Here is a 15,139-nt window from a genome sequence, read left to right as displayed (position 1 = left end):
TAAAATATTTCCAAGTGATTGAAATGAATTGATGACAAAATACGCTTTTTGTATCATAAGTGCTAGTAAGATTTATATAACCCCACCGAATTCAATGGGATTACATTTACAATGTGCTTTCGCAAATGATCGGCTTCGTAATCTAATTATAATTATAGATTATTATTAGTCTTCGCTCTCATATAATAATTTACAATTGATAGTGTGTTAGTGCTTGCAAGTGATGGTTGAAAATAATTGTCATAACATTTTACATCACTTATTGGTCTAAATTGTGATGATGATTGTGGGTCACTTTCGGAATAGTATTATTCACAATTTATATTCTGATCGAAAAAGTTCATTATAATTTTAAAATTAAATTTGATTTTTTTGTAAATAATGATTAATAATAACAAGATATATATTTTCTTTTTACCACATTTAATCATTGAAAATAATGTGTTGTTCAAAACATCATGACTCAAACGCAAAGGAAATTCCCTCCAGTGAGCTAAGAATTGAACATAGTTTCGTTACTTTCTATTTTGGCAGAGAAAAACCATTTGTATCAAAAATCTGAACCCTTTTTCCGTATGTTTCTCTATATTGTATAAAAAGTAAATGAATTGCTATACAAAATATGTATATGGTCACGGTCGCGGAGGTGTAACGTTACTGACATACAAATGAGCTCATAACATGGCCACTATCAGAGATATATCAGAAGAGTGAAGACAAAAAATGTAGATCGAGTATGGGGCAACAATAATCGAATCATAACATGGAACTTTTTTTTGGTTTTTGTAGAGATATAATCGTGTGTAAAAAACCTTGAAAATTCGCAAATTTTCATACATTTTTTTAACACCTTCTTATTCTTTTGCACATATTCAGCATAACAAGTACACAGACTGTAGAGTTCCTTGTATTAAATGAATTTTAGTATAATTAGCTAGAATTTATGCCTTTACTCTTTCTTGTTATCTATTATGATAGCGGAGTTATGAGCATGTGAAAAACGTCAGTAAAGTTACCGTGCGCCGCGATCGTGACCATATGTATCTAAAAATTGAGTTGAGATCATAATTTTTATGAGATTCTTTTTCAAAATACAGTTCCGCGGAGTTCAAGGCTTGAAGTGGCAAATTGTTTTATATAAAATTCTTCCAATTTCCAATTAATTTCTCATTTCATTTCCTTTTGCAGTTGAAAACATTTGATGTACGTAAGTTAAAAATACAACAAAGAAGTGTTTCATTGCAATCATGTGCATTATCCTGGATAGTGGAGAAACTCTTCGCTGTTTAGCGACACGTGCACAGCGTGAAATGTTTCTCATTGAACAAACGCGTCCTGATGCCAATTGCAATGTTTGGTCTTATAAACTCATCCGTGGTGCATTAGATCTGGAAGTCTTAGCGAATGCGATCAATCATCTTTCTTCTAAGGTTCCAATAATGCAGACACGATTCATCTATTCAGATGGAAATCTGTGGCAGATTCATGACGAGAGCATTCATCACAATTTAACAACAATTGATCTTACTACTCATTCCACACCACTCAAAGAGGCATTGAAAAAAATGAAAAAAGCCGCGCAAAAGTCCTGCCGCATGACCGACGATCAACTCTACGAGTTTACGTTCTACGTCGTCGACAGTGACAAATACATACTTTATGCGCGATTCCATCACGGCCTCATCGATGTTAGGTATGGTCCAAGAAAAATTCATGTTAGTTTTTTGGTGTTCACCGGAGCGTACTTTGTTCGTTAGTTTGCCTAAAAAATATGATGAGACTTATCAAATTTACTAATTGAAAATCTTAAAAGTGACTTTTTGAGGTACCTAGGGTTGTTGGGGAACAAAAGTGAAACTTTTTATGGATTTTGATATGAAATTATAATTTTTTGTTCGGGAGGTACCTCAAATATACACTTTGTAGGATTACACCGTGTAACAAATTTCAACTTTTTCTTCTGCACATGAGAAATTCCGATTGCTTGTTTTAGAGGACCAAAAACCAAGCACTTTTGCATCATTAGTTTGTTCGAAACCACGTCTAGACTTTTTTTTATCGACACATATAAGACAAATTTCAGGCCAAAATGAGCAAATCACAAACATGAGCTTCGGTTTGACAGGTAAAAGCAAATAATTTCTAAATTTTCTGCCTTTCAACATCTAGTATGATCCTTTACAAACATTTTGGATACTTACATGACCAAATCGAGTGATGTTTTCACATATTTCTGGCCGCATATTTGGTTGGTTCGAATTCGACTCTGAAAGAATCGACTTTTGGCCAAAAATCCTTAAGTATAGGCTTTTCAGGGATGGTCTCTTGGCGCAAAGTTATTTTTTCTCGAAAATATGGGAAGTCTACCCAGACAAAAACTCTCAAAATTGACTTTTCGAGGTACCTCCCGAACAAAAGTTACGTTTTTCATGCATTTTGCTATGAAAATAACATTTTTTGTTCGGGAGGTACCCCAAAAATACACTATTTGGATGAGTTTCTTAGTAAAAAATTAATTTTTTCGAGAAATATTGGGAATCTTCCCACACAGAATCTCTTATAAATGATTTTTGGGGTACCTCCCGAACAAAAAATGATATTTTCATAGCAAAATGCATTAAAAACGTAACTTTTGTTCAGAAGGTACCTCGAAAAGTCAATTTTGAGAGATTTGGTCTGGGTAGACTCCCCATATTTTCGAGAAAAAATAACTTTGCGCTAAGATACTATCCCTAAAAAGCCTATATTTAAGGATTTTTGGCCAAAAGTCGATTCTTTCAGAGTTGAATTCGAACCAACCAAATATGCGGCCAGAAATATGTGAAAACATCACTCGATTTGGTCATGTAAGTACCCAAAATGTTTGTAAAGGATCATACTAGTTGTTCAAAGGCAGAAAAGGTAGAAATCATTTGCCTTTACCTGTCAAATCGATGCTTATGTTTGTGATTTGCTCATTTTGACCTGAAATTTGTCTTATATTGTCGATTAAAAAAAATCTAGACGTGGTTTCGAACAAACTAATGATGCAAAGGTGCTTGGTTTTTGGTCCTCTAAAACAAGCAATCGGAATTTCTCATGTGCAGAAACATGTGTTGCACGGTGTTACTGTCTTAGACAAATGTTTTTTTTCTCGCAAAATTAATTGGTATTTTCTCTTAACATTGTTAGGTCTTGGTCAAAGTTCGAAACTATGCTCGCTGCTACCTACAATAGTTTAAAGCAAGGTGAAGAAATCACGGTGCAGCCTAAGTTACATTTCGATGCTTTAGCATGCGCTGACGCCATGTATCGAGCATCCGATGAGTATGAAGAAGATATGAGATTCTGGCAGGCTTATGTTCAGCGATTGAAGCGCTTTGCTTACACACAACGAAGTATTAATTTTCTTGGAAAGAAGACAACCTATCGTCAAACAATGACATTGGGCATCCGTGAATGCCAAAAACTGCAACAGGCAGCGAAAACAATGAATATTCCAGAATCTTTTATTTATATTGGCGTTTCAGCGCTTTTGCTCCGAAGCCTTCTCGGTCGCGAGTACATGAGTCTCAATCTGCCAGTGCGTGGTACATATTTGAATAAAGAGCTTGGAATGACAGCCAACGTTTTACCATTGCTGTTGCATATCCCTGAGCATGCTACGATACCCGAGGTCATAATTCAAATTGCCCAAGAAACAAAATCAATCCTGAAACATCAACGTTACCGTATCGAAGAGATCCTACAACTCGCTAACTATAACTTCAATTGTAGTTTTGGTCCTGTTGTAAATATATTGCGTTATGATCATGGAGATACGTTTGAGGGATGTAGTTGTTCATCACATTATGGTGGGAACATTGATATCAATGACTTGAATATAACATTCTGGACCGATGATTCAAACGGCCGACTTGACATTCTCTTTGAAGATGTTTATGGAGGGCATTCAGAAGAACAACTCGCTGCCTTACAGAACCACTTATCTTTCATTTTAGATCAGATTGTGTGTGTGCCGAACAGTACAGTTGCCACACTTGACGAACAATGTCGTGTCGTTACAACTGTTAAGCTACGCGAGAGTTTTTATGCCAATCGGCGCAGGCCAATTACAGCCGGTTTTTTGCAGTGGGCTCGGGAATGCGAATTTTTAGTTCGTCTCGTGCATTCCAACACGTGGGTGGGAAACGGTCCCAGTCCTTTTGCAGCATCAAAAGTTCTACTATGCGACCGGGTTGTGAGCATCAGTAAATTGGAACACGTAGATTCTGTAAGCAGAAATCCTCCAGGCACAGTGTTGGCAATAGACGAAACTGCTTGGCACGTGGCTGCTGCAGATGGAGTGGTGAAAATAAGCAACTTTTTAAATGAATTTGGCCAGCCGATCTCGGTCAAAACTCTCACTGATCAATGTCATATCACCAATGGTAGCCAGCTCCCAATTATCACACCCGAACAGGCCGTACGATTTGGTGACGCACACTCAAGGGCCATGTCATCAGAACCTTACTGGTCGAAGCGTCTTGCCAATTTTGAACCGTGTCAACTTTCCTTCGCGAACAACAATGCCAATAAATCACCAGTATGGGCCGCAACTGCTTACCTAAGCTCAAGAGACTTTAGTACGATAGAGGTTCTTACTGCATGGCTTATTTACATTGCTCGAGATACTCAAACGTCACAAATACAAATTGGCTGGGGCACAACTGAATGTTGCCAACAAGACAAGGAGGCATCATCATCACCATACATATTTGCTAAGACAGTTCCATTTGGGACAACCATCGACTTGAATGACATTTTTTCAAGTGTTATGGCCACTGTTGAAAAGGATTACAATCAATTGGTCAATCACTTGCCGTGCTTGTCAGAAACACTCACCCGCGACGCTAAAAATTTTACGAATGGTTCGTGGGGCAACCAACCCTGGGCATTGGCTGCGTCCCTAATCGATACACAAAGTGAATACGAGTATGCCATGACTGATGTCTGCGAATTCGTTTCCCACGGTAGCTTGATGACTCTGCTGATCAACGGACGCAAAGGTGCTTTTCAGTGGATCTACGACGCAAATCAAATATCGGAACAAGAAATCAATTGTATTTCGTCACGTTTGTTGGTGTTGCTTGCATCTGCCCATAGCGATGATAAAGTAAAACTACCTGTAGCTAAATTGGATTTATTGCCTAAGGCTGAACGTGATCTACTACTCTTTACTTGGAACCAGATAAGCGAAACATATCCATCCACACACTGTATCCACCAGTTGTTTGAGGCCCAGGTGGAACGAGACGGAGGAGCAGTTGCAGTGGAGTGTAATGGAGTGAACTTAAGCTATACAGAACTTAACGAACAAGCCAACCGACTAGCACAATACCTGTTCTCCAAAGGTGTCAAACCAGATGCTCTCATCGCACTTTGCGTTGAGCGCAGTACGACCATGCTCGTGGCGATGCTGGGTATTCTAAAAGCTGGCGGTGCCTATGTACCAATCGATCCCGCCTATCCGAGTCAAAGGCTAGCCAATATTCTACAGGATGCAAGTCCCTTATTTCTGCTGACAGATGCTGCTGGGCGAAATGCTCTCGGAGACCATAAAATTCCAATGATTGACTTAGACAAACCACTGTCAACGAATTTGTCAACCGATAATCCTGACGCGACTACGGTTAGACTCAATTCAAATAATTTGGCCTATGTTATTTACACCTCTGGATCAACAGGAACACCGAAAGGTGTAATGGTTGAACATAAGCAAGTTGTGCGACTATTTGAGGTTACACTCGAAAAGTTTGATTTCAACAAAAAAGACAAGTGGTGTTCGTTCCACTCGTTTTCTTTCGACTTTTCCGTATGGGAAATATGGGGCGCATTATTGAATGGAAGTCAACTGTCGATTGTACCATACAATATCACTCGTTCTACGGACGAATTTTATGATTGGATATGTACCAGCCGTATAACTGTACTGAATCAAACCCCATCGTCATTAAAAATGCTTATGCGGTCAAAAAATATGAGTTCACGACCAGACCGTCTGCGATTTGTAATTTTTGGTGGCGAAGCGTTAGATCCATCGATTATGAAGGACTGGTTTGATATACCTCTGAACACAAAAAGTCAAACATTATTGGTAAATATGTATGGCATCACGGAAATAACAGTTCATGCTACCTACCAACCATTGAATGCTATCGAAGACGTTTACTCAATTGGAAGACCACTCCCAGATCTTTGTGCGTATGTACTGGATTCATATGGTGAACCGGTGCCACTAGGAGCCGAAGGAGAACTGTATATTGGTGGTGCTGGCGTGACCCGTGGCTATCTAAATCGTCCTGAACTTACCGCAGAACGTTTCCGTACCAACCCATTCAGTGACAATCCAGCGGCACGTATGTACCGTACTGGTGACCGAGCACGATATTTGCCTGATGGCAATTTGGTCTATTTGGGGCGCATCGATCAGCAAGTGAAAATCCGTGGTTTCCGGATTGAGCTAGGCGAAATTGAGGCTCATCTAGTCAAATATCCTCAGGTGCAAGAAGCGGTCGTACAATCTTATGGCAATGGATCAGATGCTCGTCTGGTAGCTTATATAGTGACCGATGTGAATACATCAATAGCACAGGATCTACGCACACATTTATCGGCTTTACTGCCTGATTATATGGTACCATCGGCGTATGTGTGTATACCATCCTTACCGCTCACACGTAATGGGAAACTAGATCGACGAGCACTACCGGCTCCGGATGATGGGGCGTTTGCTCGCCAACTATATGATGCTCCACAGGGTGAAATGGAAGAAAAACTGGCTGATATCTGGAGTGCATTGCTTGGCATTGAGCGTATCAGCCGACATGATAATTTCTTTGCATTGGGAGGCCATTCTTTGTTGGTCGTACAGTTGTTAGCGCAGTTGAGAATGGTCGGATTGCAGACCGCCGTACGTGAGGTTTTTGATGCTTCAAACTTGGCCACGTTGGCTGCGACTCTCACCCCTTATCAATCAGTGAATATTCCGCTCAATCTGATTACCACAAACAGCACCGAGATTACTCCAGAAATGTTGTCACTTATTAATCTTACTCAGGCCGAGATCGATATAATTATTGCACAAGTACCAGGTGGAGTAGGCAATATCCAAGATATTTATGGATTGGCGCCATTACAGCACGGTATGTTATTCCATCATCTGATGGCCGAAGAGGGTGACCCATACTTGGTAGTAGGCCGTATCCAGTTTACCGACCGGGCAGCACTTGAACGTTATTCGACAGCCTTACAAGAAGTGACTAAGAGACACGATATTCTGCGTACTATTTTTATTTGGGAAGGTATCAGAGAGCCGGCACAGATAGTTTTGCGACATGTTCCTTCGTTACTCAACGAGATTACATTGGAAGGTACCAGTGAAACAGTTCTAATACAGCTGACTCGCCTCTTTGACCCACGTCATAATCGATTCGATTTGACACATGCACCGCTTCTGCGTTTGATGGCTTCGCCTACATCAGACGGGAATTGGATTGCGTTGCAGTTGATGCATCACTTGATTATTGACCATTCATCGCTTGACAGACTACAGGTAGAAATTCACGCTATCATTGAAGGAAAGAGTGAAGAGTTAACAATGCCAACCCCATTCCGTAATCTTGTAGCTCAGGCTCGATTGGGAATTAGTCCAGCCAAGTACACACGTTTCTTTACTGAAATGCTAGGTAATATTGACGAGCCAACCTTGCCATTTGGTTTGCGCGACGTTGGGAGGAATGGGACTGAAATCAACGAGACAAATCTGACACTGCCAAAAAAACTCAATGATCAACTACGGATGCATGCACGTCTTTTACGGGTCAGTCTGTCCAGTTTGTGTCATTTAGCCTGGGCCCAAGTACTTTCTCGAGCTAGTGGACACAAGGCAATTGTCTTCGGCACCGTTCTATTTGGCCGTTTACATGATGAAGAGACGAAATACAGTAGCATGGGACCGATGATTAACACACTCCCACTGCGATTAGATATTGATGAGACGAGCGTTGAGACCGCAGTACGCCACACCCATACTCGATTGAGTGCATTGTTGGAACACGAACACGCACCGCTTGTGTTGGCACAACGTTGCAGTGGGGTTCCAACTGGCCTGCCTCTGTTCAGTGCACTGTTGAACTATCGTCATAATCAGAAGAGAGAGAAGAACGATACTTTACTTCCTGGAGTCACTGTTATAGATGCAGAAGAGCGAACTAATTACTCTTTGGTCTTGTCGGTTGAAGATGATGGTGATTCGTTGGGACTGACAGCTCAAATTATTACACCAATGTCAGCAGCTCGAATCGGTGCCTATATGCAACAGGCTCTGGAATCAATTGTCTGTGCACTTACACAAACGCCTCATCAACCAGTACGAACACTGAATGTGATTCCACCAGAAGAGCGTACGTTGCTGCTACATAAATGGAATCAAGCCAAGGTTACCTATCCACCTGATCGCTGTCTTCATCAATTATTCGAGATGCAAGTGGAACAAAACGCACAGGCTATTGCAGTGGAATGTAAAGGGGCCATCTTTAGCTATAGAGAACTAAACACCCAGTCCAACCAGCTAGCACACTACTTGATCACAAGAGGTATCAAACCAGATGACCGCATCGCGCTTTGTGTTGACCGCGGTGCAACAATGCTTGTAGCCATACTGGGTATCTTAAAAGCCGGCGGAGCCTATGTACCTATCGATCCGGCCTATCCGAGCCAACGTCTGACCAATATTTTACAAGATTCTGATCCTAAAATTTTGTTGACGGACGCTATTGGCCGTAGAGCACTTGGAGACCATCAAGTACCAGTAGTTGATTTGGACGAACCATTACCTGCCAATCTACCAGTCGATAACCCAGACATAACCAAGCTTGGAGTCAGTCCAAGCCATCTGGCCTATATAATTTACACTTCTGGTTCAACAGGTACACCAAAAGGAGTAATGATTGAACATCAGCAAGTCGTAAGACTCTTTGAGGCTACACGTGATAAATTTGATTTCAACAAAGAGGACAAGTGGTGTTTGTTCCATTCGATTTCTTTTGACTTGTCCGTTTGGGAGATCTGGGGCGCATTATTGAATGGAAGTCAACTGTCGATTGTACCACATGAAATCACACGTTCGACGGATGAATTTTATGATTGGATCTGTTCAAGAGGTATTACTGTACTAAATCAAACACCATCGGTGTTTAAAATGCTCATGCGAGCAAAAAACATCAGTTCCAGATCCAACAGACTGAGATATGTAATCTTTGGTGGTGAAGCGTTAGATCCATCGATTGTAGAGGACTGGAATGCCAAGTACGACAAAATTCAAACATTATTGGTCAATATGTATGGCATCACGGAAATAACAGTTCATGCTACCTACCAACCATTGAATGCTATCGAAAACGTCTACTCAGTTGGACGAATGCTTCCACATCTTTATGCGTATTTGCTGGATTCATATGGTGACCCAGTGCCACTAGGAGCCGAGGGAGAAATTTATATTGGTGGTGCTGCCGTAGCTCGTGGCTATCTAAACCGTCCTGAGCTTACCGAGGAACGATTTTTGACCGATCCATTCAGTGACAATCCAGCGGCACGCATGTACCGTTCCGGTGATCGAGCACGATATCTGCCTGATGGTAATCTGGTCTATCTCGGACGCATGGATCAACAAGTGAAAATCCGTGGTTTCCGTATTGAGCCTGGTGAAATTGAGGCTCATCTAGTCAAATATCCTCAGGTGCAAGAGGCGGTCGTACAATCTTACGGCAATGGATCAGATGCTCGTCTGGTAGCTTATATAGTGACCGATGTGAATACATCAATAGCACAGGATCTACGCACCTATTTATCGGCTTTACTGCCTGATTATATGGTACCATCGGCATACGTGTGTCTACCGTCTCTACCACTTACACTCAATGGCAAGCTGGATCAGCGAGCACTACCGCCTCCGGACTATGAAGCTTTTGCTCGTCAACAGTATGAAGCTCCTCAGGGTGAAATGGAAGAAACACTGGCCGATATCTGGCGTGATCTGCTGGGGATTGAGCGAATCAGCCGACATGACAACTTCTTTGCATTGGGAGGCCATTCTCTGTTGATTGTTCAGCTATTGGCACGGTTGAGACAAATCAGATTGGACACCACTGTACGGGTAGTATTTGATGCTTCAAACTTGGCCACGTTAGCTGCGACTCTCACCCCTTACCAATCAGTGAATATTCCGCCCAATCTGATTAGCACAGACAGCACTGTTATTACTCCAGAAATGCTACCTCTAATTAGTCTTTCTCAGTCAGAGATTGATGCAATTGTAGCACAGATACCTGGTGGAGTAACTAATATCCAAGATATTTATGGACTGGCGCCACTGCAGCATGGTGTTTTGTTTCACCATGTCATGGCTAAAGAGGGAGACCCATACTTGACAGTAATCCGACTTAGTTTTATTGATCGGATGACTCTTAAACGTTACGCATCTGCCTTGCAACAGGTGATTGAAAGACATGATATTCTGCGCACTGCCATTATCTGGGAAGGTCTGAATGAGCCGGCACAGGTCGTTTTGCGCCAAGTTCCTTCATTACTTACTGAGCTTACGTTCAATGATACTGTTGAAACTGCACTTGATAAGTTAAGTCACCAATTCAATCCTCGTCACTACCGGTTAGACCTATCACAGGCACCGCTCTTGCGTTTGATGGCTGCGCCAACGTCTGAGGGTAGTTGGGTGGCACTGCAACTGATTCACCACTTAATTGATGACCATACTACACTGAAACATCTACAAGCAGAAATCGGTGCAATTATTAACCAGCAAAAACTGACAACTCCTACACCCTTCCGTCAAGTGGTAGCGCAGGCTCGCTTTGGAGTTAGTCCAGACCAGCAAACAAGTTTCTTTACTGAAATGCTAAGTGATATTGACGAGCCAACCTTGCCATTTGGTCTGCGCGACGTTGGAAGGGATGGTACTGATATCAATGAAGCACAGCTGATGCTGCCAAAAAAACTCAATGATCAGCTACGGTTGTATGCACGTCATTTACGCGTCAGTCTGTCCAGTTTGTGTCATTTAGCCTGGGCACAGGTACTTGCTCGAGCTAGCGGACGTCAGTCGGTAGTCTTTGGCTCCGTGTTACTCGGTCGTTTACAAGCTGGAGAGGGGAACAATAATATCATGGGGCCGACTATTAACACGCTCCCAATACGGATAGATATTGATGAGAAGAGTGTTGAGAATGCTATACATTATACCCACGCTCGGTTGAGTGCATTGTTGGCACATGAACACGCACCGCTTGTGTTGGCTCAACGCTGCAGTGGGTGTCCAGTAGGTTTGCCATTATTCAGCGCAATGCTAAACTATCGCCATAGGCAGAAGACCGGACATGTTACTGCGTCACTTGCTGGGATCAGTGTAGTGGATGTTGAGGAGCGAACTAATTACCCAATAATCTTATCAGTTGAAGATGATGGTGATTCGCTGGAACTGACGCCTCAAATAATTACACCAATGTCAGCAGATCGAATTGGTACCTATATGAAACATGCTCTGGAATCCATGGCGGAAGCGTTAATGCAAACGCCCCATAAACCAGTACGAAAACTGAATGTAATTCCACTGGAAGAACGCACGTTGATGTTACACACCTGGAATGAAACCACCGTATACCATCCACCTGCTCGCTGTCTTCATGAAATATTTGAGGAGCAAGTGGAGCAACACGGACAGACTATTGCCGTGGAATGTAAAAGGGAGAGTCTAAGTTACGCAGAGCTCAACGCCAAGGCTAATGAACTAGCACATTATCTGATCGCAAGAGGCGTCAAACCAGATGATCGCATCGCACTTTGCGTTGAGCGCAGTACAACAACGGTCGTAGCAATCCTTGGTATTCTGAAAGCCGGTGGCGTCTATGTACCACTGGATTCAGCTTATACAAGTCAACGGCTAACAAATATTCTACGCGATGCAAACCCAATATGTGTGTTGGCAGACACTACTGGCCGAATAGCACTCGGAGACCATCAAGTGCCAATAGTTGACCTGAACGAATCATTCCCTACAGATTTTCCGATTGTTAATCCCGATGTAACCAAGACTGGAATCAGTCCATTCAATTTGGCTTATGTAATTTACACCTCTGGATCAACAGGAACACCGAAAGGAGTAATGGTTGAACATCACGACGCAGCACATCTGGTCATGTCTCTACATAAACAATTTGAGATTAATACCCAGGATAAATGGTGTTTGTTCCATTCGATTTCGTTCGACGTTTCTGTATGGGAAATATGGGGTGCGTTATTAAATGGATGTCAGCTGTCGATTCCATCACACAGCACGATCCGTTCTGCGGAAGAGTTTTATGAATGGATCTGTGCCAGCGGTATTACAGTACTTAATCAAACCCCATCTTCGTTCAAAATGTTCATGCGAACAAAAAACATCAGTTCGAGGTCTGACAGACTGAGATATGTGATCTTAGCTGGTGAAGCTTTGAATTCAATGATTTTAAGGGATTGGTATGAAAAGTACGACATAGGTCAAACAGTGTTAGCCAATTTGTATGGTCCCACAGAAACTGTTGTTTTTGCAACCAGTTGGGTCTGTAATTTCACAATTCCTGAAAGCTCGCCAATACCGATCGGTCGTCCACTGCCCAATAAGCGAATTTATCTGCTGGATACCTACGGTGAACCAGTGCCACTAGGAGCCGAAGGAGAAGTATACATTGGTGGTGCTGGTGTAGCACGTGGCTACCTAAACCGTCCTGAACTTACCGCTGAAAGTTTTCTACCCGATCCATTCAGTGACACTTCATGGGCACGCATGTACCGTACTGGTGATCGAGCACGTTATCTACCCGATGGTAGTTTGGTCTATCTGGGACGCATCGATCAGCAAGTGAAAATTCGTGGTTTCCGTATTGAGCCTGGTGAAATCGAAGCTCATGTAGTCAAACATCCTAAGGTGCAAGAGGCGGTCGTACAATCTTATAACAATGGATCAGATGCTCGTCTCGTAGCTTATGTGATGGCCGATACGGATACATTAATAGCATATGATTTGCGCACTTTCCTATCGATTTCACTGCCTGATTATATGGTGCCAGCGGCTTATGTGTTTCTAGCATCCTTACCACTCACATCCAGTGGCAAGCTAGATCGACGAGCACTACCGCCCCCGGACGATGAAGCGTTTGCTCGTCATTTGTATGAAGCTCCACAGGGTGAAATGGAAGAAAAACTGGCCGATATCTGGCGTGAAGTGCTTTGCATTGAGAGTATCAGCCGACATGACAATTTCTTTGCACTCGGAGGTCATTCTCTGTTGGTCGTACGGCTTTTAGCAAAGTTGAGAAAGGTCGGATTGGACACCACCGCACGGGAAGTGTTTGATGCTTCCAGTCTGGCTATGTTAGCTTCGACTCTTACTTGCTATCAAGTAGTGACCATTCCGCTCAATCTAATTACCGTAGATAGCACCGAGATTACTCCAGAAATGTTACCGCTTATCACACTTTCTCAGACAGAGATTGATACAATTATTGCAAAAGTACCTGGTGGAGTAGGTAATATCCAAGATATTTATGGATTGGCTCCATTACAGAGCGGGATGTTGTTCCATCATCTGATGGCCGAAGACGGCGATCCTTATTTGACAGTAAGCCGAATGAGTTTTAATGATCGGACAACAATGGAACGCTATGCGAACGCTTTGCAGCGAGTGATGGAAAGGCATGATATTCTGCGAACCGTCTTTGTCTGGGAATGTCTTAATGAACCGGCTCAGGTGGTTTTACATCATGTTCCTTCATTATTCAACGAGATAAAAATTAACGATGCTGACAACGCTGTTTTTGAACAATTGATCCAAAAATTTAATCCGCGTCATTATCGGCTAAACTTAACCCACGCCCCGTTATTGCGTTTGATGGCTGCACCATTATCTAATGGCAGCTGGGTGGTATTGCAGCTGATGCATCACTTGATTATTGACCATTCAACACTGGAAAAAATGCAGGCAGAAGTTCACGCCATCATGTATGGAGAGAGTGAAAAGTTGGAAACGCCCACTTCATTCCGTTATCTTGTAGCCCATGCTCGACTACGAGTTAGTCCAAGACAACACACAAGATTCTTTACAGAAATGCTAAGCGATATTGATGACCCAATCGTGCCGTTTGGTTTGAATCCCAGTGGTTGGGACTGTGCTGAGACAAATGAAGCACATCTGAATCTGCCGCAGACAATCAATGATCAGCTACGGGACCATGCACGTCATTTACGGGTCAATCTGTCCAGTTTGTGTCATCTGGCTTGGGCACGAGTACTTTCTGGAGCTAGCGGTCGTGAAGCAGTAGTTTTTGGCACTGTGCTTCTTGGCCGTTTGCAGGCCGGAGAGGAAAATGACAAGGCAATGGGACCGATGATTAACACACTCCCACTGCGATTAGATATTGATGGGACGAGCATCGAAATCGCAGTACACCATACCCATAATCGGTTGAGTGCATTGTTGGCACACGAACACGCACCGCTTGTATTGGCACAACGCTGCAGTGGAGTTCCAACTGGCCTGCCTCTGTTCAGTGCACTATTGAACTATCGTCATAATCAACAGACCAGCCAATTTGAAACTTCGTTTCCGGGAATCAACTACTTAGGCAGTGAGGGACAAACTAAGTATCCGTTGACCATGTCATTGGATGATGATGATAATGATCATGCTTTGAGCTTGTCGGTCCAAGTAGTGTCCCCAATATCAGCGGCTCGAATCTGTGCCTATATGAAACAAGCTCTGGTGTCAATGGCCGATGCGCTTACACATACGCCCCAAAAGCCGTTAAGAACTTTAGTAGTAATGCCACAAGAAGAACGCATGTTGCTGCTGCATCAATGGAATCAGAACACAGATAATTATTCAAACTCCCACTGCCTTCATCAATTATTCGAGGATCAGGTGGAACGTGATAGCCTATCAAATGCTGTGGAGTATGATGGAGAGACTTTAAGCTATAAAGAACTCAACACCTACGCCAATCGACTGGCACACTACCTGATCGCCAAAGGTGTCAAACCGGATGATCGCATTGCACTTTGTGTTGACCGC

At 42.7% G+C, this 15,139-nt stretch overlaps 1 protein-coding gene across 1 annotated transcript; it reads left to right on the top strand.

The window, feature by feature from the left end:
- Positions 1-1,206: 1,206 nt before the first annotated feature.
- On the top strand, positions 1,207-15,114 carry LOC129568577 (uncharacterized). The gene is made up of 3 exons (XM_055446631.1): positions 1,207-1,693; positions 3,172-15,021; positions 15,099-15,114. The coding sequence occupies exons 1-3, from the start codon at positions 1,248-1,250 to the stop codon at positions 15,112-15,114; spliced, it is 12,312 nt and encodes a 4,103-aa protein (XP_055302606.1). The 5' UTR covers positions 1,207-1,247.
- Positions 15,115-15,139: the final 25 nt, after the last annotated feature.

The sequence above is a fragment of the Sitodiplosis mosellana genome, unplaced genomic scaffold, assembly GCF_009176505.1.
Source record: "Sitodiplosis mosellana isolate CC-2019 unplaced genomic scaffold, AAFC_SMos_1.0 Smas_scaffold_20, whole genome shotgun sequence".
Taxonomy (NCBI): Eukaryota; Metazoa; Arthropoda; class Insecta; order Diptera; family Cecidomyiidae; genus Sitodiplosis; species Sitodiplosis mosellana.
The sequence above is the reverse complement of the archived record's forward strand: the minus strand, read 5'-3'. Positions and strand labels throughout refer to the sequence as shown.

Bases quoted from the DNA above. Each gene is read 5' to 3' on its own strand.
- LOC129568577 (XM_055446631.1), top strand. From the start codon at position 1,248: ATGTGCATTATCCTGGATAGTGGAGAAACTCTTCGCTGTTTAGCGACA. The intron at 1,694-3,171 runs GTATGGTCCAAG...TAACATTGTTAG, and splicing joins CACGGCCTCATCGATGTTAG to GTCTTGGTCAAAGTTCGAAA.